This window comes from Lampetra planeri, chromosome 54, assembly GCF_965212315.1.
Source record: "Lampetra planeri chromosome 54, kcLamPlan1.2.h2, whole genome shotgun sequence".
In the NCBI taxonomy this organism is placed as follows: Eukaryota; Metazoa; Chordata; class Hyperoartia; order Petromyzontiformes; family Petromyzontidae; genus Lampetra; species Lampetra planeri.
The window spans coordinates 4,305,808-4,329,734 of NC_136160.1; the positions used below are offsets into that span (position 1 = coordinate 4,305,808).

The 23,927-nt window shown below is 55.2% G+C and overlaps 2 protein-coding genes across 2 annotated transcripts in view; one reads left to right on the forward strand and one right to left on the reverse strand.

The window, feature by feature from the left end:
• Positions 1 to 8,195, forward strand: part of LOC144735264 (beta-1,4-galactosyltransferase 6-like) — a 42,960-nt gene extending 34,765 nt beyond the window's left edge. Inside the window, exons 5-9 of the mRNA XM_078617771.1 lie at positions 3,802 to 3,918; positions 4,925 to 5,112; positions 5,689 to 5,811; positions 7,322 to 7,423; positions 7,995 to 8,195. Of these exons, the coding sequence (XP_078473897.1) occupies positions 3,802 to 3,918; positions 4,925 to 5,112; positions 5,689 to 5,811; positions 7,322 to 7,423; positions 7,995 to 8,145 (681 nt within the window). The 3' untranslated portion in view covers positions 8,146 to 8,195. The remainder of the gene's footprint in view (positions 1 to 3,801; positions 3,919 to 4,924; positions 5,113 to 5,688; positions 5,812 to 7,321; positions 7,424 to 7,994) is intronic.
• Positions 8,196 to 16,256: 8,061 nt separating this feature from the next.
• On the reverse strand, positions 16,257 to 23,231 carry LOC144735141 (transthyretin-like). Its single transcript, XM_078617572.1, has 4 exons — positions 23,077 to 23,231; positions 19,576 to 19,733; positions 18,520 to 18,655; positions 16,257 to 16,943 (listed from the first exon to the last, which is right to left on the reverse strand). Exons 1-4 carry the CDS (start codon positions 23,140 to 23,142, stop codon positions 16,833 to 16,835), a joined length of 471 nt encoding a protein of 156 aa, XP_078473698.1. The 5' UTR covers positions 23,143 to 23,231; the 3' UTR covers positions 16,257 to 16,832.
• Between the last annotated feature and the right edge of the window lie 696 nt (positions 23,232 to 23,927).

Genomic DNA, 23,927 nt, shown 5'->3' on the forward strand with positions numbered 1-23,927 from the left:
CGCAGTGTGTATGCGAGCGTGCACATGTTGTGTGTGTGTAGGTGAGAGAAAGCACATCGTGTGCGTGCGAGATCGCGGATGTGCATGTGCTGCCTGAGTGAGCGTGCGTGCCTGAGCACGCGTGTGAGTGTGCGGCACCGTTGGCGTGTGAACACGCGTGTGAAAGTGAGCGTGCATACCTCGGTCACTGTGTGGGTGTGTGACTGTGCGATCGATCTCTTGTGGATAGTTACATTTTTTGGCCAATATTTCTGCACCCGGCACACCACATCCAGTATAACTCCCACGATGGGCCCGTGGCTACTGCTCGGTCACGTGACACCTACTCCAGGCTACTAGCGGCCCCGTGAATGCTTAACAAATGTTTTGGTGATGCTGCTGCGTTAGCAGTGATGCACAAGCACAGATTAGAAAAAAAAATATCCATAATGTTAGTGCACAAGAATGTTACTCTACAGGCAATGTGAGTCTTTGGGCAATGTTAGTCTACGCCCAATCTTCGTCAATGGGTGGTGTTAGTCTATGGGCGGTGTTAGTCTACGGGCAGTGTTGAGTCTATGGGTAGTGTTAGTCTATGGGCGGTGTTGAGTCTATGGGCGGTGTTAGTCTGTGGGCGGTGTTAGTCTGTGGGCGGTGTTAGTCTGTGGGCGGTGTTAGTCTGTGGGCGGTGTTAGTCTGTGGGCGGTGTTAGTCTGTGGGCAGTGTTAGTCTACGGGCAGTTGTTGAGTCTATGGGCGGTGTTAGTCTACGGGCGGTGTTAGTTTACGGGCGGTGTTAGTCTGTGGGGGGTGTTAGTCTGTGGGCGTTGTTAGTCTGTGGGCAGTGTTAGTCTGCGGGTAGTTGTTGAGTCTATGGGCAGTGTTAGTCTACGGGCGGTGTTAGTCTACCGGTGGTGTGAGTCTTTCGGCAATCTTAGTCTATGGGCAACGTTCCTCATGTACCTTGGGTAAGCCTCACCGAGTCTCAAGGCGCTTGTGTGCTGGTGGGTGATCCTGCTTGCTGCATTGGCGTGATGTTCTGCCCGTTCCACTCCGGGAGTTTTGGCTTCAAGTGGGAGCGAAAAACCCGGAGCAACCTCGCGCAAAAAAACAAAAAATGGAGGTGTCGGGCTCATAGCGCCGCACAGGTGGAGTCAAGATGGCAATTGCACCATTGGAACCTCCTTTGCCAGTAAAAAATATGATAATTGTTTTTTTACCCTTCTATCTGGCAACAAAACTGACACCTTTTTTGCATATATTATCAGTGCATATATTATCAGAGTTCTGTTTTTTGTTTGCATTATGGCTGCAGGTATTGCGGTCTATGCAAACATGACTCCTTGTAAAAAAAGGTGTCAGTTTTGTTGCCAGATAGAAGGGTAAAAAACCAATTATCATATTTTTTACTGGCAAAGGAGGTTCCAATGGTGTAAATGCTTACACCGAGCTCTCATACTCTGATGGTGCATTGTCCTTGAGTTGTGCGCCTTTTGGCGTCATCTGGTCCAACACCATGTGAGACTAGGCTCTAAGAAAAGCTGTCTCGGGCGTGGACCAATCAACTTCAAGGACAGTGCATACATTATCAGAGTTGTGTTTTTTGTTTGCATTCCGACCGCAGGTATTGTGGTCAATGCAAACATGACTCCTTGTAAAAAAGGTGTCAGTTTTGTTGCCAGATAGAAGGGTAAAAAAACAATTATCAAGATGGCAATGCTCGCCCTGCCATCTGCTGGCCGCCCATCTGGCAATTCAAGACGAACAACCCTGACGATCGCTTTTCCCAGGCGGGTTCTACGATCAATAAGTGAAGTTACCAACCAGTTAAATTTCGATGTAAAGCTTTCGTGACTGCAGGGATTCATCTTCTTGGTTCTTTCGGTAAAGTCACGTAGAAGGGAAGTAATAAAATAATAAAAATAAAACATAATAAAATAATTCTCACGACGTTTCAGACTCTGTCTTCTCGACAGACCTGTTCTTCACCTGAGGAACGGCTGCTTGCGTTGTGGCCGAAACGTCGTGAGAATTATTTTATTACGTTTTATTTTTATTATTTTATTACTTCCCTTCTACGTGACTTTACCGAAAGAACCAAGAAGATGAATCCCTGCAGTCACGAAAGCTTTAAATCGAAATGTAACGGACAACACAGTTGAGTCTCAAGGTACAAACCAGTCTCACAAAACCCTGCTTAGCTTTTGAGATCCCCCACAAGATCCTGGCTGTGGTTGGTGAAGGAGGGTGGGGGCGGGGTTGGGGGTCTGCGGGGGGGGGGGGTGGTGGGGGTTAGCGGTGCACAGGAAGGACCCTTCCAGATCCGTGGCTCATCGCCGATGCTAGCCGTGGCCGCGGCCGCGTCTCCGTGCGGACGCGGCTCGGCTCGTGGCCACGACTCGCCCTGTGTGTGTGGCGGCACCAGGGAGGTCCTTCTGCTTTGGCCACGTGACCTGGTGGCCCACACGAGCACCCCCCCCCCTCGCATTATGAACACATTCCTTCACCGATTTAATTGCTCCGTTTTGGCCGCTCCTCGAGCCTCCCTCTCCTCCGCCAAACTCCCTCTCCCCCACTCCCCCTCCTTCTCCCATTGTTGTTGTTGTTGTCGTGGTGGCGGCGGTGGCGCTTAATGAGTTTGGTCGTTTACGATCTAAATTGGGGAGCGGAGTTTAGCCACGGCCCGCCACGGCCGCCACGGCCGCCGCGTGTTGTGCCTGGCTCCTGTCCAGTCGCCGCAGCCGCTACCCCCCCCTCCCCCTCCCCCGCCGCACAGCCCCCACCCCATCCCCCCACCCTACCCCGCCGCCTCTCCCACCCCCAGCACGCGGTCGCGTCCCGGTGACCCACGAACTCTGACCTTGGCATGAACCCTCTGAAGGTGTGGGGAGCGGTGGTGTAGCGGTTAGCGCTGCGCTGCGCTACAATCCTGGCGACCCAGGTTCGATTCCCGCTCACGGCAAACACCAGTGACGATTATCTAAACCGGGCCTGGGCCTCCCCTAGGTCGACTCAGCCTCAAATGAGTACCTGGTGTGATGTGTAAACATCGCCGCTAGGGAGACAAAGGCGGCCGGGCGTGGTGTTGGCCACCCACCCCCTCGTGTGCCGTGCCGGCCTTTATAGGTGCTCGCTAACAGCACTTGCCCCTACAGTCTGTTAAGGCTATACGGGGGATCTTTGTTTTTATCTTTGTGTGCGTGTGTGCGTGGGTGAGAATGTCTAGTGTGCGAGCGTGTTGGATGGTGGGTGAGAGGGTTGTGGTGTGAGTGAGCGATGGGGAGAGTGCGATTTGTAGTGGTGACGCGTGCGGTTGTGTCGAGTGTCTGTGCCGAGCCGTGCGTGTGGGGCCAGCATGCAGGTGTGCGCGCGTGTGTGTGTGTGGGTGCGTTTGTGTGTGGGTGCGTGTGTGGGTGGGTGTGTGTGCGGGTGTGTGTGTGTGGGTGCGTGTGTGGGTGTGTGTGTGGGTGCGCGTGTGTGTGGGTGCGTGTGTGTGTGTGGGTGCGTGTGTGTGTGTGGGTGCGTGTGTGTGTGTGTGTGGGTGCGTGTGTGTGTGTGGGTGCGTGTGTGTGTGTGGGTGCGTGTGTGTGTGTGGGTGCGTGTGTGCGGGCGTGTGTGTGTGTGGGTGTGTGTGTGTGTGTGTGTGCGCGCGCGTGTGTGTGTGCGCGCGTGCGTGTGTGTGTGCGCGCGCGTGTGTTGGGCTTGAGTGTTGTGGTGTGCACGTGGTGGGGGCGGCCGTGCTCGCAGGTGTAACGAGAGGTGCATGTTGGCTGCTTAGCCGAGGTGCATGTGGTGTAGCTGGGGTTTCGTGCGTGCGGTGCAGGTCGCCATCCTCATCCCGTTCCGCAATCGGCACGAGCACCTGCCCATCCTGCTGCGCCACCTCGTTCCCATGCTGCAGCGCCAGCGCCTCGAGTTCGCCTTCTACCTCATCGAGCAGGTTAGCGAGCGCCCACCTCATCGCACCTCGTCACGAATCGCTTCGCGGCAACTCCCTCGTTTCACCACACTGCTCCTCGACGCTCGGACCGCTCCACACAGCGCAACTCTCCGCAACTCGTTGCTAAGCGGCGCTAAGAGGGGCGGCGCTGTTAGAGGCGCGACGCGCTAGACGGCGCTGTGTGGCTCATTTCGATTTAAAGCTTTCATGACTGCAGGGATTCATCTTCTTGGTTGTTTCGGTAAAGTCGCGTAGAAGGGAAATAAAAAATAAACAATAAAAAATATTCACGACGTTTCGACTGCAACACAAGCAATCGTCATCAGGTGTGAAATCCACAGCAAGAAAATTTGAAGAAAAAACATTTTTCTTGCTGTGGATTTCACACCTGATGACGATTGCTTGTGTTGCAGTCGAAACGTCGTGAGAATTTGTATTGTTTTATATTTCGATTTAAAGCTTTCGTGACTGCAGGGATTCGTCTTCTTGGTTCTTTCGGTAAAGTCACGTAGAAGGGAAATAATAAAATAATAAAAATAAAACGTAATAAAATAAAATTCTCACGACGTTTTGACCACAACGCAAGCAGCCGTCCTCAGGTGAAGAACAGGTCTGTCGGAAAGACAGCGTCTGAGTGAGACGGAAAGACAGCGTCTGAATGAGACGCTGTCTTCCCGACAGACCTGTTTTTCACCTGAGGACGGCTGCTAGCGTTGTGGCCGAAACGTCGTGAGAATTGTATTTTATCATGTTTTATTGTTATTATTTTATTATTTCCATTCTACGTGACTTTCCCGAAAGAACCAAGAAGATGTGTGGCTCATGTTGCGGTGCGGTGTGTTCGGTGGCGTGCCGTGGTATGGTTAGCGTTGCTGTGCAGTGCGTGGTGATGTGGTTTGGGGCGCTAAGCTGTGCCGTGCGTCGTCACGCGGTGGGGGGGCGGCTACTACTTTGTCCCGGCGCGCGTCGCTAATCGGCGGCGCGGTGCTCACCCCGGCGGTGGTAGGCGGGCGACATGCCGTTCAACCGCGCGATGCTCTTCAACGTGGGCTTCGTGGAGGCGCTGCGCGACGCGCCCTGGGACTGTTTCGTCTTCCACGACGTCGACCACATCCCCGAGAGCGACCGCAACTACTACGGCTGCAGCGACATGCCGCGACACTTTGCCCACCTGCTCGACAAGTACATGTACATGTGAGTGACGCCGCGTCCCCCCCCCCCCCCACTACTACCGCTCGTGGTGCCGACACCGCCGCTACCACCACCACGTCGCGGTTAGCCGGGCGGCGCTGCCGGCCTAGGGCCTCCTGAGTGAGGCGGTTAGCGACGCGTCGTTGGTGACGGGTCAGCGCGCAAACCGGGTGGAACTCCCTTCCACCAACGGGTGGGACTCCCTTCCACCAACGGGTGGGACTCCCTTCCACCACGGGTGGAACTCCCTTCCCCAACGGGTGGAACTCCCTTCCATGCAGTTCTAAAGCAATTGGTTTTCAATCTCAATGATGATTTAAAGCGCATAGCTTCAGTGGTTTTCTAATATCGGAAGGGAGAGTGTTCCAGACGGCCGCAAAAGCACATCTGAAAACGCCGCGATGCGGTGACAACCGTGTTTGTTCTACGCCCCAACGCTACACCCCAACGCTACACCCCGATCGCTACGCCCCAACGCTACGCCCCGATCACTACGCCTGGACACGGCACGCGCACCACCCACACGGCCTCGTTGACACCCCGTGACCCTGTGACCCCTTGACCCCGTGACCCCCGCAGCCTGCCCTACGACGAGTTCTTTGGCGGGGTGAGCGGGCTCACCACGGAGCAGTTCAAGAAAATCAACGGCTTCCCCAACGCGTTCTGGGGGTGGGGAGGGGAAGACGACGACCTGTGGAACCGGTAACCCCCCCCCCCACCGCTCACCCGACCCCCTCACCCCCCCCACCGCTCACCCGACCCCCTCACCCCCCCCCCCCACCGCTCACCCGACCCCCTCACCCCCCCCCCCCACCGCTCACCCCGACCCCCTCACCCCCCCCCCCGCTCACCCGACCCCCTCACCCCCCCCCCCCCCCACCGCTCACCCGACCCCCTCACCCCCCCCCCCCCCCCCACCACCGCTCACCCGACCCCCTCACCTCTCACACCCCACGCCCCTCATTCCTCACCATCCCCGCAGAACTCGCTCCACGCCCTCGCCATCGCCACTCCCCGTCATCGCCCACTCCCTCCTCACCTCTCTCTTATCTCCCTCCCGCACACACCTCGCCAACTCGCCCCTCACCAACTCGCCCCTCGCCAACTCGCCCCTCGCCAACTCGCCCCTCACCAACTCGCACCCTCGCCAACTCGCCCCTCACCAACTCGCCCCTCGCCAACTCGCCCCTCGCCAACTCGCCCCTCGCCCAACTCGCCCCTCACCAACTCGCCCCTCACCAACTCGCCCCTCGCCAACTCGCCCCTCGCCAACTCGCCCCTCGCCAACTCGCCCCTCGCCAACTCGCCCCTCGCCAACTCGCCCCTCGCCAACTCGCCCCTCACCAACTCGCCCCTCTCCAACTCGCCCCTCACCAACTCGCCCCTCGCCAACTCGCCCCTCGCCAACTCGCCCCTCACCAACTCGCCCCTCACCAACTCGCCCCTCACCAACTCGCCCCTCGCCAACTCGCCCCTCGCCAACTCGCCCCTCACCAACTCGTCCCACAACCGCACGCCGCTCAATACCCTCGGGGCCCCCACCGCCCACGGCGGACTGCGGTTGGCTTTTGTGAACGGATCGCACTTGACCACGTCCAAGCTCGGCTGTAGGAATGTATCAGTGGGGGCAGTGGGGCGAGGGTTGAGGGGGTGGGGTGAGGGGTGAGAGGGGAGGGGTGGGGTGAGAGGGGAGGGGTGGGTGGGGTGGGTGGGGTGAGGGGTGAGAGGGGAGGGGTGGGGGGGGAGGGGTGAGAGGGGAGGGGGGAGAGAGGGAAGGGGTGAGAGGTGGGAGGGGTGGGGGGGGAGGGGTGAGAGGGGTGAGGGGTGAGAGGGGGGAGGGGTGAGAGGGGGGAGGGGTGAGAGGGGGGAGGGGTGAGAGGTGGGGAGGGGGTGAGAGGGGTGAGGGGTGAGAGGGGTGAGAGGGGTGAGGGGGGGGGCTGACACAGAGCGTTGTTACGATGGCGATGTCACGCGACACTGCACTGACGTCATCCGGAGCCCGAAACCCTCACCGCTGCCTTTGTTTCCCCTAGTGGCGATGTTCACACACACACACACCGCACAAGGTACTGATTTGAGGCTGAGTTGACCTCGGATAATCGTGTTGGGCCTTCGTAGCTGCTACTCGCCAACAGCACTTGCCCCAACAGTCTGTTAAGGCTACGCGGACGATCTTTGTCTTTGTGTTCCCCTGCACCTTGCCCCGCTGCAGGGTGATGTTTGCAGGGTACAACGTGACGCGGCCACCCGGGGCGATGGGGCGGTACAAGTCGATCCCCCACCACCACCGCGGGGAGGTGCAGTTCCTGGGCAGGTGAGGAGACGACCGTGACCCCCGACCCCCTCACCCTGACTGTGGTGGTGAAAGCCGTTCTTCAACAACCTCTACGGTTGTTATGGTGGCGGTGGTAATGACGGCGGCGCTGATAGGCGTGGTGGTGGTGGTGGTGGTGATCGGAGTGTTGGTGGTTGTTGTTGTAGTTGTGGTAGCGGTGTGCGAACCCGGCGAACCGGGTTCGATTCCCGCTCACGGCCAACACCGGTGACGATTGTCTGAACCGTCCCTGCGCCTCCGCGAGGTCGACTCAGCCTCAAATGAGTACCTGCTGCGGTGTGTAGTAAACATCGCCACTGGGGCGTGGTTGCTGGCCACGGTGCCAGTAGCCTTCATGGGTTCGCTCCTCCGCCAACAGCACTTGCCGCATCAGTTTGTTAGAGGCTACATGGGGGGGTAGGAATCTGTAGTCGTAACGTCGGTGTTGGTTGTGTGTAGCGTCAGAGTTGCTTGTGGTTGCTCAGTCCTCTTCCCCCCACCCTCCACCCCCCCCTCCCCCCCCCACCCTCCACCCCCAACCCTCCCCCCCCAACCCTCCACCCCCCATCAGGTACTTGCTGCTGCGCCACTCGCGGGAGCGGAACGCGGTGGACGGCATCAGCAACCTGCGCTACCGGGCCCAGCGCGCGCGCACGCCGCTCTACACCAACATCACCGTCAGCCTCTCCCCCGAGCTCGCGCCGCTGCCCGCCAACTACTGACACGCGGCCCTGCGGGGCAGCGGGAGGAGGAGGAGGAGGGAGGGGGGCAGCAGTGGCAGGAGGAGGAGGGAGGGAGGGCAGCAGGAGGTGGGTGGGGGGGGCGATGAGGAGAGAGACGGCGAGGAAGGGGAGTAGGAGGCCGTCTTCGCTCCCAACCTCGCGCACCGCCCACCCCTGGCGCCTGGAGCTGACCGGATTTGTGACGGTGACGGAGGAGGAGGTCGAGGAGGTCGAGGAAGAGGAGAGAGAGAGACGTGGCGACCGAGATGAAGCGAGCGTCGGTCTCGCCGATGTGCGGTCATTATTTATGATGCGTTTCTGAAGTGGGCGGCGGGTTGTGGTGGTTGTGGTGTTTTTATCGAAGATTTTTTTTTTTTTATGGAATCAACGATGGACCGGGGTGGAGATGTCGGGAGGAAGACGGCAAGTCTGGGTGGGGAGGGGGGGGAGGGGTGAAGAACAAAACACAAAACCACAATGAACTCCCGCGGCCCGGCCGTGCATCGACCGGGCCGCGTCGTGCGCGCGAGAAGAAATTAAACAAAACTCTAGCCGGCACCGACCGACTGACGATCCATGACGATCGTCCAAAAAACGGCGAGGGTGGGGGAAGGGGGGAGGAGGGGGGGGGGCTACCCGCACATACACCCCGAAAATGGGGGGGGGGGGGGTGGGGGCGAGGTGGCTTTCACACCCCAGGAAAATGAAACCCTCCCCCCACCCACCCACCCACCACCTCAAATACAAGCCCCCCGCCCCCACCACCCCCACGACGCCCTGTCCCTCCTCGCCTTGGCGAAACTACTGAGCGGGCCCCGGAGAAGTCCGTGGTGGCGACGGACGGGCCCATCGGTGCGCCCGCCACGAACCCCCACGGAGCGACGGCGTTGTCCACGGGCACTTCGCCCAACGAGTGTTGTTTACGCTTGCGGGTCGTGAGCCGCCGTGCGCTTTCGCTCCGCGCGCGCGCACGCGGTTTGGATTTGTGTTGCTTGAGGAGCGGTGGCGCAGCGGTCGGCGCGCTGTGGCCGCGAACCCCGGCGGACCGAGGTTCGGTCGCGCGCTCGCCGGCCACCGATGCCGGTGGCGATTGTCCGAGCCGATCCCGGCCGATTTCAGTAGCTGGTGCGCGGGGTGTAAACATCGCCACTGGGGAGACAAAGGCGGCCGGGCGTGGTGCTGGCCACCCACCCCCCCTCGTGTGCCGTGCCGGCCTTCGCAGGTGCTTGCTATCGGCACTTGCCCCAAAAGTCTGCTAAGGCTATTATGAGAGGGATCTTTTGTCATTTGTGCGTGATTGTGCGCTGCACGTGATTGTTTCGTGCGTGTGATTGTGCCGTGCGTGTGTCGTATTGTGTGCGATTCGTGGCGTGCGCTTTGTTTTGTCTGCGAGCGTGCTCTACATGTTCGTGTCGTAGCAATATGTGGGGGAGCGGTAGCGTAGTGGTTACCGCACTGTTCTATGGACCTGGCGACCTGAGCTCCGTTCCACGGTCGTGACCAATAACGGTGGCAAACATTTGAATCGGTCCTCGGCCTCCCCTAAATGCGTGCCTGGTGCGGTGCGTGTACATCCACACCGGGGCAGCCACAGGCGGCCAGGCACGGTGTTGGCTACCCCTTGTGTGCCGTGCCAGCCGTCATAGGCGCTCGCTAACAGCATTTGCCCCAACAGTCTGTTAAAGGGTATACAGGGGGGAGGGGGGGGATCTTTTTACCATTGTGTGTGCGTGCGTGATTGTTCTGCGAGTGTGGTTGTGTCACGTGGCTGCGCGTGCGCTCTGTGTAGTACGCTCAGTGCGTACTTTGCTTTTCGCAGCCTCGCAGTGCTTATGAAGCCCTTGGGGTTGAGCCGTGCTGCTGCTGCGTGGGCCGTGCGAGCGAGCGAGCGAGTGACCTGTGCGGGAGTGTGTGTCCGTGTGAGCTGCGTGCGAGGGAGTGTGCGAGCCGTGGTGGAGCCTGATTGAGAGCTGTGTGTGTGGGTGTCGTTTTTATTTTTCACGTGATGTTTCTGTGCCTCAATCTCGGTGATGAAACCACGAGATGGCATCTGTGCGTGCGAGTCTGTGTGTGTGTGTGCGAGCCTTCAACACTTCATGTGACGGCCTCAAAGTGCACCTAGCTTGGCACAAGCGTTCTGTGGTGATGTCACCGCCACGCAGCGGCAAAGGGCGGCTGTAGAGAACGCGAGTCGTGAGCGGTGGCAGAGTAGTTATCGCACTGTGCCGCTGCGAACCCGGCGAACCCGAGTTCAATCCCCGGCCGTGGCTAGCAGTCGCTCGCTAATGATATTTGAACCGGTCCTGGGCCTTGCGCAGGTTTGACCCGGCCTTTAAAAGTGGACGTGTGGTGCTGTGTGCAAGCGTTCGGCACTGGAGAAAACAAAGGCAGCATGGCGTGGTGCTGCCCCACGCCGTCACCTTCCGTGCCATCATTCCGGCCTTTGTAGCCTGCTCGCTGAGCGGCAATTGCCACCCCTCTCTCACGTCCCCCCTCCCCCCCCCCCACCACCAACAGTCTCCCAGGGGCTTACCCCAAGGGGGATGCGAGTGTGCGAGTGAGTTTACCTGCGAGCATCTCTTGCGCGTACCGAGCGAGCGAATTTAAAAACATGTGTCTCCATATGTGAATAAGCGCGCGCGCGCGTGTCCATCGTCGGGACGATGTAGCGTGCACTCTCTTCGCTCCGGAAACGCGTCGTCTGCCGAGGGGAGGAGCGATGTGGCCGGGGCGCGTGTTTTATAATCTGCGGCCATTTACCTGTCCTTATTTAATTTTACCTTTGTACATAAATGCCTTTTTGGTTCTAAATGCCTTCCCCGACCCCACCCCGTGCCTCGCCCACAGCCCTCCACGAACACCACATACCTCCTACGCCCTTCAGTGCTGTCCACTGCAGGCGAGCTCACCTTAGGCGCGTGCGTGTGCTCTATGTCCCCCGGTGAGATCGCCTGGGATCAGTGCGCTCCCAGGTGAGCGCACCCGCAGGGCCGCTGTGTGCTCTGGATGCGCTTGCGGAAAGTGGGCAGCACTGTGTCCTCTCGCACAGAGGGACACCCCACCCCCCCCTACCCTCTGACTCACCAGGGCTGTGACCCCCGCAACATCTGACCTTGACCCCAGATGCCCCGTGGCTCATGGGAACACGAGATTATCTGCATCTCGTGCTCCTCTGGGCTTGAGCTTCGAGCCTCGGGTTCGAATCGTGGCTTCCGGGTTTCTATTGCGGCCTGAGTTTGAGCCACCCTGGTTAGTGAGCCTTGGGTTTGATAACTGGATTTTGAGATTTGGGATCGAGACCTGAAGCATAGCTGGGTTTCAGACCTGAGATTGGGTTTGAGACCTGGGACCTGGGTTTCTCACCTTGGAACCTGGGTTTGAGACCTGGGTTTCACACCTGGATTTCACACCTGAGACTTGGGTTTGAGACTTGGGTTTGAGACTTGGGTTTGAGACTTGGGTTTGAGACTTGGGTTTGAGACTTTGGTTTGAAACTTGGGTTTCAGACCTGAGGCCTGGGTTTGAGACCTGGGTTTGAGGCCTGGGTTTGAGACCTGGATTTCACACCTGAGGCCCGGGTTTCACACCTGAGACCTGGGTTTGAAAGCTGGGTTTGAGACCTGGGTTTCTCACCTTGGGACCTGGGTTTGAGGCCTGGGTTTGAGGCCTGGGTTTCTCACCTGGGACCTGGGTTTGAGGCCTGGGTTTCACACCTGAGGCCTGGGTTTCACACCTGAGACCTGCATTTGAGGCCTGGGTTTGAGGCCTGGGTTTCACATCTGGGACCTGGGTTTGAAAGCTGGGCTCCTCCTTCAGGTCGCAGGTTGCACTGTGGAGGTCGGGGTGGGGCACGGCGAGGGTCAACGCGATCGCCCTCTTTTTACTTTGCGGTTTAATTCGTGACTATGGCGGCGGGTCGGTGATGATGTTTCGCGACGATGTTGATATAATAATTCATGACGTTGGCGATTATGATAACGCGAATTTCCACAAACTGTCGGTACTAACCCCCACCCACCCACCCACCCCTGCATTTGTTTACATGATCTACTGCTCCACCTTACTCACTATGGACAACACTCCGTGTCGGGGGAGGAGGGGGGGTGATCCATGCCCGCCCGCCCCCCCTCCGGCAAGATCCCCACTTAGGCCGGACACTGACCTCTAAACCTCACCGCTGTGTAATCTAATCCGCGTGGTTTCATTACCGATGTACGGTGACTGGGGATCGAACTGGGATCCTAAGGGCAGGGGTCAAAAGGGCAGCGTTCCTCCCCTCACCCCCCTCCCCGACTACCACCAAAGCCCCAATGAAGAGAGGCACTGGCCCCCTCTGATGGAGCTGCGTTGTGTTGTGCCCCGCTAGTATTGCTGCGTGTGTACATGCGTAGTGTGTGCGCGCGCTCGCTATGCGGACACGTGTTGCCTCTGCCCGCGCTATGCGAACATGCGTGTGTTGCCTGTACGCGCTCTATGCGAACACGTGTTGCCTCCGCGCGCTATGCGGACACGCCTGTTGCCTGTACGTGGGCTGTGTGTGTATTGGGTGCAGTATATATGTTGTGTGTGTGTGTGTGCAGTGTGCAGCTTTATACATTCAGGACATTTTCTGTCAATCCACTGCCGGATGAGAGACACCTCCTCCGCCCTCCCACGCTGGGCAGGTCGTGGGAATTGATTTGGAGGCCGCAGTTTGACCCACACTCGTGGTCAGTGAGGGGGGCGGTCAAGGAGCAGCGGCCGCATTGGCCAACTTCTGCTGAAAATTAAACTTGTTTATGGTTCTAGATTTGAAGCTTTCGTGACTGCAAGGATTCATATTCTTAGGTTTTTTCGGTAAAGTCACGTAGGTGAAAAATTTAAATTAATAAAAGTAAAATAAAAATCAAATAAAAATCACGACGTTTCGGAGGCAACACAAGCTTCCGTCTTCAGGTGGAACCGTCACTTGATACAGCTATCGTGCTGTGACGGTTCCACCTGAAGACGGAAGCCTGTGTTGCCTCCGAAACGTCGTGATTTTTATTTTACTTGTATTAATTTTTATTTTTTATGGGTTTTTTTTTTACCAGCTAACGGCCCGCCGAGCTCGTGCGGCTGATTTTTTTCAGAAGCGACGTTGGCCACAAATGATCGCCCGACGAAATTGGCGGCCCATCATCGTCGCCGCCGCGTGCAAACGCACAGCAGCCAAATACTCCTGAAAACGCGTGACCTCGATTCTTCGATGTGTGAAGGGCAAACCCGGGGGACCCGGGGGAGAATCGACGTGTGACCACGGGGATGAAATACAAACTCCGGTTAGTGGCGGGTCGGCCAACAAACAATACAAAAATAAAACGATATTTTGTACAGCAGGCGTCAGGGTCCGGATCAAACCCACGGACCTCCTGCGTACCAGGCGAGGGAGGTAACATTTCGTCAGCGTGACGCCTCTACCGCCGGTCCGTAACGTAGCCGTGACGCGGTCTACACCGCCTGTTGCATTGCACCGTTCACGCGCGTGCAAGAGCTGCTTCCAGGCTTGGCACATGCTTAGCTTCGCTTGGCTTTTGAGATTCAAATTCAGGGGGTGATGTAGGTCGCAATTAGCCCGGGATACACGTGGCGAGTCGCGTGCGTAAGAATCACGCCACCCCACAGCAAACACCCCACCTCAATCACACCGCGACAAGCACTGCGCACCACCACAATCACACCAACACATCACACCACAACAATCAATGCACAACACCACAATCACACCGCACCAAGCACTGCACAACACCACCACAATCACGCCACCACAATCACACCGCACTACCACCATCACACCACACCAATCACTGCACACCACCACCACAATTACACCACGAAAATCACACCACACCACGACAATCACACCAACACATCACACCACAACAACCAATGCACACCACCACCATCACACCACCAATCACTGCACACTACCACAATTACACCACCCCACGACAATCACACCACACCAATGAATGCGAACCACCACTATCGCACCACAATAACACCACACTACACCAATCACTGCACCCCACCACCAATCGCCCCATTCAGGACACGGCACACCAATCACTGCACCCCTCCACGATCGCACCACACCAATCACTGCACACCACCACGATCGCACCACACCACAACAATCGGTGCACACCACACCGCGACCTCACACCACCTCGAGGTGGTCGGATCCAGCCGGGTCGATTTTCGTTTCGCGTGCCGTTCGCGACGTCACGTGGCCCGTTGCGACCGCTAGAGGGACCTGCATTTGCCAGCTTGTAATTATTGCTGCTGCTGCTGTTGTTGTTGTGGTATCGAATTACGACATTTAATCGAATCGACAGGGTTACGAGTCGTTACATCCCCTGAGTTCGACACTCTGCAGTGGTACAAAGGAGCTAATTTAATAAAAGAGGCCAAGCGCCGGTCTCGGGTCGTGGATTTACAGCGCTCCGAATAGTGGAGAGCGCGGGTCGGGTTTAGGGGGTCTGAATGAGTTCAGGCTGAGATTGACGGCAGCTGTGTGTGTGTGTGTCTCTGCGTGTCACTGTGTGTCTCTGTGTCACTGTGTGTCTCTGTGTGTGTCTCTGTGTGTCACTGTCACTGTGTTTCTCTCTGTGTGTCTCTGTGTCACTGTGTGTCACTGTGTGTCTCTCTGTGTGTCTCTGTGTGTCTGTGTGTGTCTCTGTGTGTCTCTGTGTGTGTCTCTGTGTGTCACTGTCACTGTGTGTCTCTCTGTGTGTCACTGTGTGTCTCTGTGTGTCTCTGTGTGTCTCTGTGTGTCTCTGTCACTGTGTTTCTCTCTGTGTGTCTCTGTGTCACTGTGTGTCACTGTGTGTCTCTGTGTGTGTCTCTGTGTCACTGTGTGTCTCTCTGTGTGTCTGTGTGTGTCACTGTGTGTCTTTGTGTCACTACGGGGAGCGGTGGTGCAGCGGTTAGCGCTGCGCTGCGAACCCGGCGACCCGAGTTCCATTCCCGCTCGCGGCCACCAACACCGGTGACGATTATCTGAACCGGTCCCGGGCCTCCCCTAGGTCGACTCGGCCTCAAATGACTACCTGGTATGGTGTATAATCACCACTGGGGAGACAAAGGCGGCCGGGCGTGGTGTTGGCCACCCACCCACCTCGTGCGCCGTGGCGGCCTTCATAGGTGCTGCTCGCTAACAGCACTTGCCCCAACAGTCTGTCGAGGCTACACGTGGGGTTGGGCATCTTTGTCTTGTCTTTGTGTCACTGAATCTCGCCACCCGTTTTGTCGTGCGGGGCGGGGCGGGGGGGGGCGACAACCCTCCCTGCCGCAGCGCCACGGGGCTCGCGTTTGAATCGCCTGTGAAATAGACGGGACGTGAATCCCAAAATCAACAGCGGTCTCGTGTCCTCGTGTGAGTTCAACCGCCGTGGTGATCAGCGGCTGCCGGTGCAAACCCGGGCCGCGGTGTGCGGAAGAAGCTACAGACCCCGTGGCAAAGTAGCGCGCCACGAACGCACGCTCCGTGATCACCGGAGTGCCGGACTACGCTGTTCCCACCGCACCAACCACACCGCACCAACCACACCAACCAAACTACACCAACCATACTGCACCACACTATGCACCGCACACCAACCAAACCGGACTACACCATGCACGCCGCACGAACCATAGCGTACCACACCGTGCACACCACATCAACCACACCACACCAACCACACCAATCACACAAACCACACCACATCAACCACATCAACCACACCACACCAACCACACCACATCAACCACACCACCAACCACACCAACCACACCAATCACATCAACCACACCAATCACATCAACCACACCAATCACATCAACCACACCAATCACACAAACCACACCAATCACACAAACCACACCACATCAACCACACCACATCAACCACACCACATCAACCACACTACATCAACCACACCACACCAACCACACCAACCACACCAACCACATCAACGGCACCATGCACACAACCAATCGCACCGGACTCGATCGAGACGGCATCATCCGCACCACACCAACTGCTCCATCCCAACTCGGGTGGTGGTTGAGTCACACAACAAATACTGAGTCTAATTGAGTCTGCTCACTCCAGCGATGGCAACGTCGTTTATTACCGGTTCAGAGCGACACGTTGTGGTATGGTTCGTCTATTGTGTGGTGCGGTGCGTTGTCCAGGTGTGGTTGAGATGGTGTGTATGTATGTGTGGTGCGGTGTGTGGTGCAGATGGGGTGTGTGTATATGTGTGGTGTGTAGTCCAGGTGTGGTTGAGATGGTGTGTGTGGTGCGGTATGTAGTCTAGGTGTGGTTGAGATGGTGTGTGTGTGTGTGTGGTTCGGTGTGTAGTCTAGGTGTGGTTGAGATGGTGTGTGTGTGTGTGTGGTGATGTGTGGCTCTGCACGGTGTGGTTGCAGCGCGGTGTGGCTTGACGTTCCACGGCTCGTGACAGCGGCGGTAAGAAACGAAACCCTGAACGACGGCGGCAGCAGGGAAGTCGTCCCCTTTATCTGAAACGAATCTGGAAAACTGGAGCTGAGAGGGGGGGGGGGGTGGTGGGGGGATCCGGGTCCCCTTGGGGTTCCTGAACCCCCTCGGGGGGGGGGGTCGTTCAGGGGCACGGGACCCTATTGGGGGCCCATGGGGGAGGGGGAGCCTTGGGGGTTGTTCAGTGTCCCTCTGCGTCTCCCACGATGGCGCCCGTTGCGTAGAAGTATGGGCTCAGCAGCATGGGGATGTGGTAGTGCTTGTGCCCCGCGCCGTGAGCCATGAACACCACCTGGGGGAAGGTGGGGGGGGGGGGCAGGTGAGAACTCTCGTATGCAAAAGCGAGTGAATGAATGGGCGAGTGAATGGGTGTGTGGGTGAGAGTGAATTATTGAATGGGTGAGTGAATGGGTGTATGGGTGAATGAGTGAATTTGTGTGTGGGTGAGTGAATGAATTAGTGAGTGAATGGGTGTGTGGGTGAGAGTGAATGAACTAGTGAGTGAATGGGTGTGTGGGTGAGTGAATTAATTAGTGAGTGAATGGGTGTGTAGTGAGAGTGAATGAATTAGTGAGTGAATGGGTGTGTGGGTAAGAGCTGAATGAATGGGTAAGTGAATGATTGAATGAGTGTTGGTGAGAGTGAATTAGTGAATGGGTGTGTGGGTGAATGAGTGAATTTATGTGGGTGAGTGAATGAATGAGTGAGTGAATGGGTGTGTGGGTGTGAGTGAATGATTGGGTGAGTGAATGGGTGTGTGGGTGAGAGCTGAATGAATGGGTAAGTGAATGATTGAATGAGTGTGTGGGTGAGAGTGAATTATTGAATGGGTGAGTGAAATAATTGGCAAGCGAGTGAATGGTGTGTGTGTGAGTGAATGATTGAATGGGGCGAGTGTGTGGGTGTGAGTGAGTGAGTGAATGGGTGATTAAGTGGGTGGGTGGCAGGACGATTGGGTGGGTTATTGATTTGAGTGGGTGGGGGGTGGTCAATTCAAGTTGATGTTTGTTGAACCAGGGTGGGAATGCAAAAGGTCAGGGTAGAAGTGTCATTTGCAACGGTGACCTGCCCCTGGACGGGGGGGGGGTCACCCAAAATGGCAAAAGCTTCACAAAATAAAATGTAAGGAAATTAAGGAAAGATAAATTGCACGGACATCAACCGACATTAAGTTGGAAATTGCATTACTTTCAGGAACTAATAAACGTGCATGTTCCATCAAGGTCCTTTCAAAGACGATGATGTTGATGGTTGTGATGTTGATGAGATGGTGGTGATGTTGATGGTGTTGATGTTGATGGTGTTGATGTTGGTGGTGGTGGTGTTGATGTTGATGGTGTTGATGTTGATGGTGGTGGTGGTGTTGATGTTGATGGTGTTGATGGAGATAGTGATGGTGGTGATGTTGATGGAGATGGTGGTGATGTTGATGGTGTTGATGGTGGTGGTGGTGTTAATGGTGGTGGTGTTGATGGTGTTGATGGTGTTGATGATGTTGATGATGTTGATGATGGTGTTGATGGTGGCGATGTTGATGATGTTGATGGTGTTGATGTTGATGGTGTTGTTGATGGTCGTGGTGTTGATGGTGTTGATGTTGATGGTGTTGATGGAGATAGTGATGGTGGTGATGTTGATGGAGATGGTGGTGATGTTGATGGTGTTGATGTTGATGGTGTTGGTGTTGATGGTGTTGGTGTTGATGGTGGTGGTGGTGTTAATGGTGGTGGTGTTGATGGTGTTGATGGTGTTGATGATGTTGATGATGTGTGTTGATGGTGTTGATGGTGGCGATGTTGTTGATGTTGATGATGTTGATGATGTGTGTTGATGGCGTTGATGTTGATGTTGGCGATGCCACCACCCACCTCGGCCGCTTCGTGGAAGGGCGTGATGCCGGCCTTGGTCCAGTAGGCCTGCGTGTCGAAGCGCACCTTGTAGGTCCCCTCCGTGAAGTCCTTGTCGCCGATGAGATGGTGAGACTCGCCCGTCTTACCCGTCACCCTGACGGGGGATCAAGACGGGGGATCAAGACGGGGGATCAAGACGGGGGATCAAGACGGGGGATCAAGACGGGGGATCAAGACGGGGGATCAAGACGGGGGGGAGGCCACGCACTTTTAAACCAATTATTTCAATCGTTCACACGCACACATTCACTTACTCTTTGGTCTCTTTCGGTAAAGTCACGTCGGTATAAAATAAAATAAATCACGACGTTTCGGGCGCAACACAAGCGTCCGCCGTCAGGTGTGTTGCGCCCGAAACGTCGTGATTTGATTTATTTCTACCCACGTGACTTTACCGAACGAACCACAGAGTATGGATTCCTGCAGTTACGAAAGCTTCAAATCGAGATTAATATTCACTTGCCACTCGCCCACCCAGCCAATGATTCACCAAATCGTTCGCTCACTCACTCGCTCGCTCGCTCTTGCCGCTCACCCACACACCCACCCGCCCAATCCCTCGCCTAATCGTTCATTCCTTCACTCGCTCGCTCGCTCACTCTTGCCGCTCACCCACTCACCCACCCGCCCAATCGCTCACTCACTCACTCGCTCACTCTTGCCGCTCACCCACTCACCCACCCGCCCAATCGCTCGCTCACTCACTCACTCGCTCGCTCTTGCCGCTCACCCACTCACCCACCCGCCCAATCGCTCGCCTAATCGTTCACTCGCTCGCTCGCTCGCTCACTCACTCACTCGCTCGCTCTTGCAAGTGAGACCGAGACCCGGGTCTCTCTCTCGAGTTCTCAATTCCAACTTTTAAGTAAAAGCTACTGGGTGTGGATCGAGTTGGTGGGGGTGGGGGGGGGGTGTTGGTGGGCAGGGGGGGGGGTGTTGGTGGGCAGTAGTTGGGGGGGGGGTTGGTGGGCAGGGGGGGGCAGCAGTAGTTGGTGTGGGGACAGTTCCACTCACCCGGTGGCCACCTCCTTCCAGGAGGCGTCCTCCTGCTTCTTCATCACGCTGAGTTTCACTCCGGCCGCGGGCTTCCCTTGCACCGAGTCGATCGCCTTCACCATGAGCGGGCACGAGTCCTTGACGCCGCCCTCGTGCGATTCGTGGCTTTTGTGATCCTGAGTCCGGGACGCGCACGCGCACTGGCTGTTAGCGAGCACCGATTCATCGTCGTCGTCGTAGCTGTAGCTGTCAAGCCCTTATCAGTTGCCCTAGCTTGCTACAGAGCAATTCAGAGACCTACACTAAACTACGGTATACACTACATTGTACACTACATTGTACACTACATTGTACACTACATTGTACACTACATTATACACTAAACTACGGTATACACTACATTATACACTACATTGTACACTACATTGTACACTACATTGTACACTACATTATACACTACATTATACACTAAGCTACGGTATACACTACATTATACACTACATTATACACTCCACGCCACTATGCACTACGTTACTAAATAGCTGTCAACCCCTTATCCGTGCCCCACCTAGCTTGTTACAGAGCAATTCAGATACCCGATTGGTCAACCCCGTGCCCCTTTATACATCTCAACGTTCGTCCTGTACACTAAACTACGGTATACACTACATTGTACACTACATTGTACACTGCATTGTACACTACATTGTACACTACATTGTACACTACATTATACACTACATTGTAAACTACATTATACACTACATTGTACACTACATTGTACACTACATTGTACACTACATTATACACTACATTATACACTAAACTACGGTATACACTACATTATACACTACATTGTACACTACATTATACACTACATTATACACTACATTATACACTAAACTACGGTATACACTACATTATACACTACATTGTACACTACATTGTACACTACATTATACACTACATTATACACTAAACTACGGTATACACTACATTGTACACTACATTGTACACTACATTGTACACTACATTATACACTATATTGTACACTACATTGTACACTACATTGTACACTACATTATACACTACATTATACACTAAACTACGGTATACACTACATTGTACACTACATTGTACACTACATTATACACTACATTATACACTACATTATACACTACACGACACTATGCACTACGTTACTAAATAGCTGTCAACCCCTTATCCGTGCCCCACCATGTTACAGACCAATCAGACACTTGTTTATCAGCCCTTGCACCCTTATAGATATCATTCTACAAGATCCCATCACACAAGGGGGAAACACAAACAAATACAATGTTGTTTCCCCCGTATTGGAACGGCTGAACGCAGTATGGACCTGAAAACTCAATTTCCCTGTACAAAAATACGGGGTAAACCGTATGGGTTGATAGGTATACTACTATACACCACTACTATGCACTATACACTACACTACTATACACTACACTATACACCACTACTATGCACTATACACTACACTACTATACACTACACTACTATACACCACTACTATGCACTATACACTACACTACTATACACTACACTACTATACACTACACGATACACTACACTACTATACACTACACTACTATACACCACTACTATGCACTATACACTACTATGCACTACACTACTATGCACTACACAACACACTACACAACACACTACACTATACACTACACTACTATACACCACTACTATACATTATACCAGAGGTGTGGACTCGAGTCATGTGACTTGGACTCGAGTCAGACTCGAGTCATGAATTTGATGACTTGCGACTCGACTTGGACTTGCATAACAATGACTTTGTCCCACCTATGAGATGTGGACTCGAGTCATGTGACTTGGACTCGAGTCAGACTCGAGTCATGAATTTGATGACTTGCGACTCGACTTGGACTTGCATAACAATGACTTTGTCCCACCTCTGCATTATACACTACTATACACGACACTTTACACGCCACTACTATACACTACACACTCCACTATACACGCCACTACTATACAGTATACACTACACACTACACTATACACCACTACTATACACTACACACTACACTATACACCACTACTATGCACTACACTATGCACTACACTACTATACACTACACACGACATAACGTCACGAAGCCGTCTGGAACGCTCTCTTCCTTCCGATGTTGGGAGGCGACTGGGAGCCGTGGGCTTTTAAAATCATCGTCTCAGTCGACACACTCGTTTCTTTAGAGCTGCTTCTGTTGTTGTTGTTGTTGTGGTGTCTAGTTGTTGTTGTTGTTGTGTCCAGATTGTTGTCCTCCCCCCCCGCACCTACGGCGTGCGCGGTTGGCTTACGTACGGCGCGAAAGAAGTTTAACAAACATGAACGCGCATTCGTTCGTTCCCATCTGCGCGCACAACTACAGCACAGACCGCCGCCCATCGCTCAGTGGCGGAGACGTCACCACGGCGCTTGTACCATGCTAGGTGCACACACACACACACAGACACAAAGACAAAGATCCCCCGTACAGCCTGCAACAGACTTTTGGGGCAAGTGCCGTTCGCGAGCGGTACCCGTGACACGATCGGCCGGGCGTGGCCAACACCACGCCCGGCCGCCTTTGTCTCTCCAGCGGCGATGTTTCACACACCGCACCGGGTACTCATTTAAGGCTGAGTCGACCTAGAGGGGGTCGCCCGGGCCCGGTTGACAGCGCGGCGTAGCGCTGACCACCGCTCCCCCCACGCGCACAACACCCACGGATGGTGAAGTGGAGGTGAGTACGCTTGGGTGAGTGATGAGGTGTGATGATGAGGGGGAGGGGGAGGGGGGTAGCGACGGCGTGGTCAGAAGGAGGTTTGGGGGACTGGTGACGTGAGAGGAAGAGGGGAGATGAGGGGCGGTGGGAGCGAGCGCAGAGGCGAGGAGAGGCGAGGCGAGGGATGAGGGTTGCGCAATGAGGAGGTGATGACGGACGCGGTGGGGATGGCCGATGAGGAGGTGATGACGGGCGCGTTGAATTTCTTTCGCGCCGTACGTCGCCAACACCGCGCCAGCGAGAGACGCGGTCGGCTACGTACGGCGCGAAAGAAGTTCGGCATGCACACGAAGGTGATCACGGGAGGTGGTTTGGTGGTGATGGCGACGACGACGACGATGATGATGATGATGTGCACTTAATTCTAGATTTGAAGCTTTCGTGACTGCAAGGATTCATATTCTTAGTTTTTTTCGGTAAAGTCACGTAGGTAAAAAATTAAAATTAATAAAAATAAAATAAAAAAAAATAAAAAATCACGACGTTTCGGAGGCAACACAAGCTTCCGTCTTCAGGTGGAACCGTCACAGCTGAAGACGGAAGCTTGTGTTGCCTCCGAAACGTCGTGATTTTTTATTTTTTTATTTTTATTTTATTTAACTTTTATTAATTTAAATTTTTTACCCACGCGACTTTACCGAAAAAACCTAAGAAGAAGATGTGCACTTACATCATCAGCCCTGCAGAGGAGCGAGCTGGACGCGACCAAGACCAGGAGACACAGGAACCTCATCATGATGATGACGATGCGGACGACGAGGAGGAGGAGTGGTGATCAGTGTGAGGAGGATGAGGATGATGAGGCGGAGAGGGGAGGACCCCTGCTTTTTATTCGCTCCACTCTGGCTGAGGCAGCGAAATCGCGGAGTCAAAATGTTGACTCGGTGGTGGGTCAACAGTGGGGCGGGGGGGCGAGAAACACACTGAGACGCACACACTGACACACACACTGACACACACACTGACACACACACACACACACTGACACACACACACTGACACACACTGAGACAACAACAACCGCCATTCGCCACTAAGTGGCGGTGACGTCACCACGACGCTTGTGCCAGGCCATGTGCACCCTGAGGCCACGTGAAGTGTCGAACGCCCGCTGGCAGGAGGTCACGGGGCAGACCCAGGTGCCACGGGTCGACTGACTGAGATGACTGAGATGACTGGCTGATGCACCACCTGTGCCCCCTACTGTGCCAACTTGCTGTGCTTTAGCCACCCGGCGCTCCGCTCGTTGTTGTGAGCGTCGCTCCTCCGCCCTCCGTTGTTGTTGGAGGGCGACTGCCTCCAACTGCCCAGTAGCGTCCTTCACGAGCCTCCTCCACTGAGGCCGATCTTGACACCGCTGGTACCAGTCATCACTGACACTGACACACACACACTGACACACACACTGACACACACACTGACACATTGATACACACACTGACACATTGATACACACACTGACACATTGATACACACACTGACACACACACTGACACACACACTGACACACACTGACACACA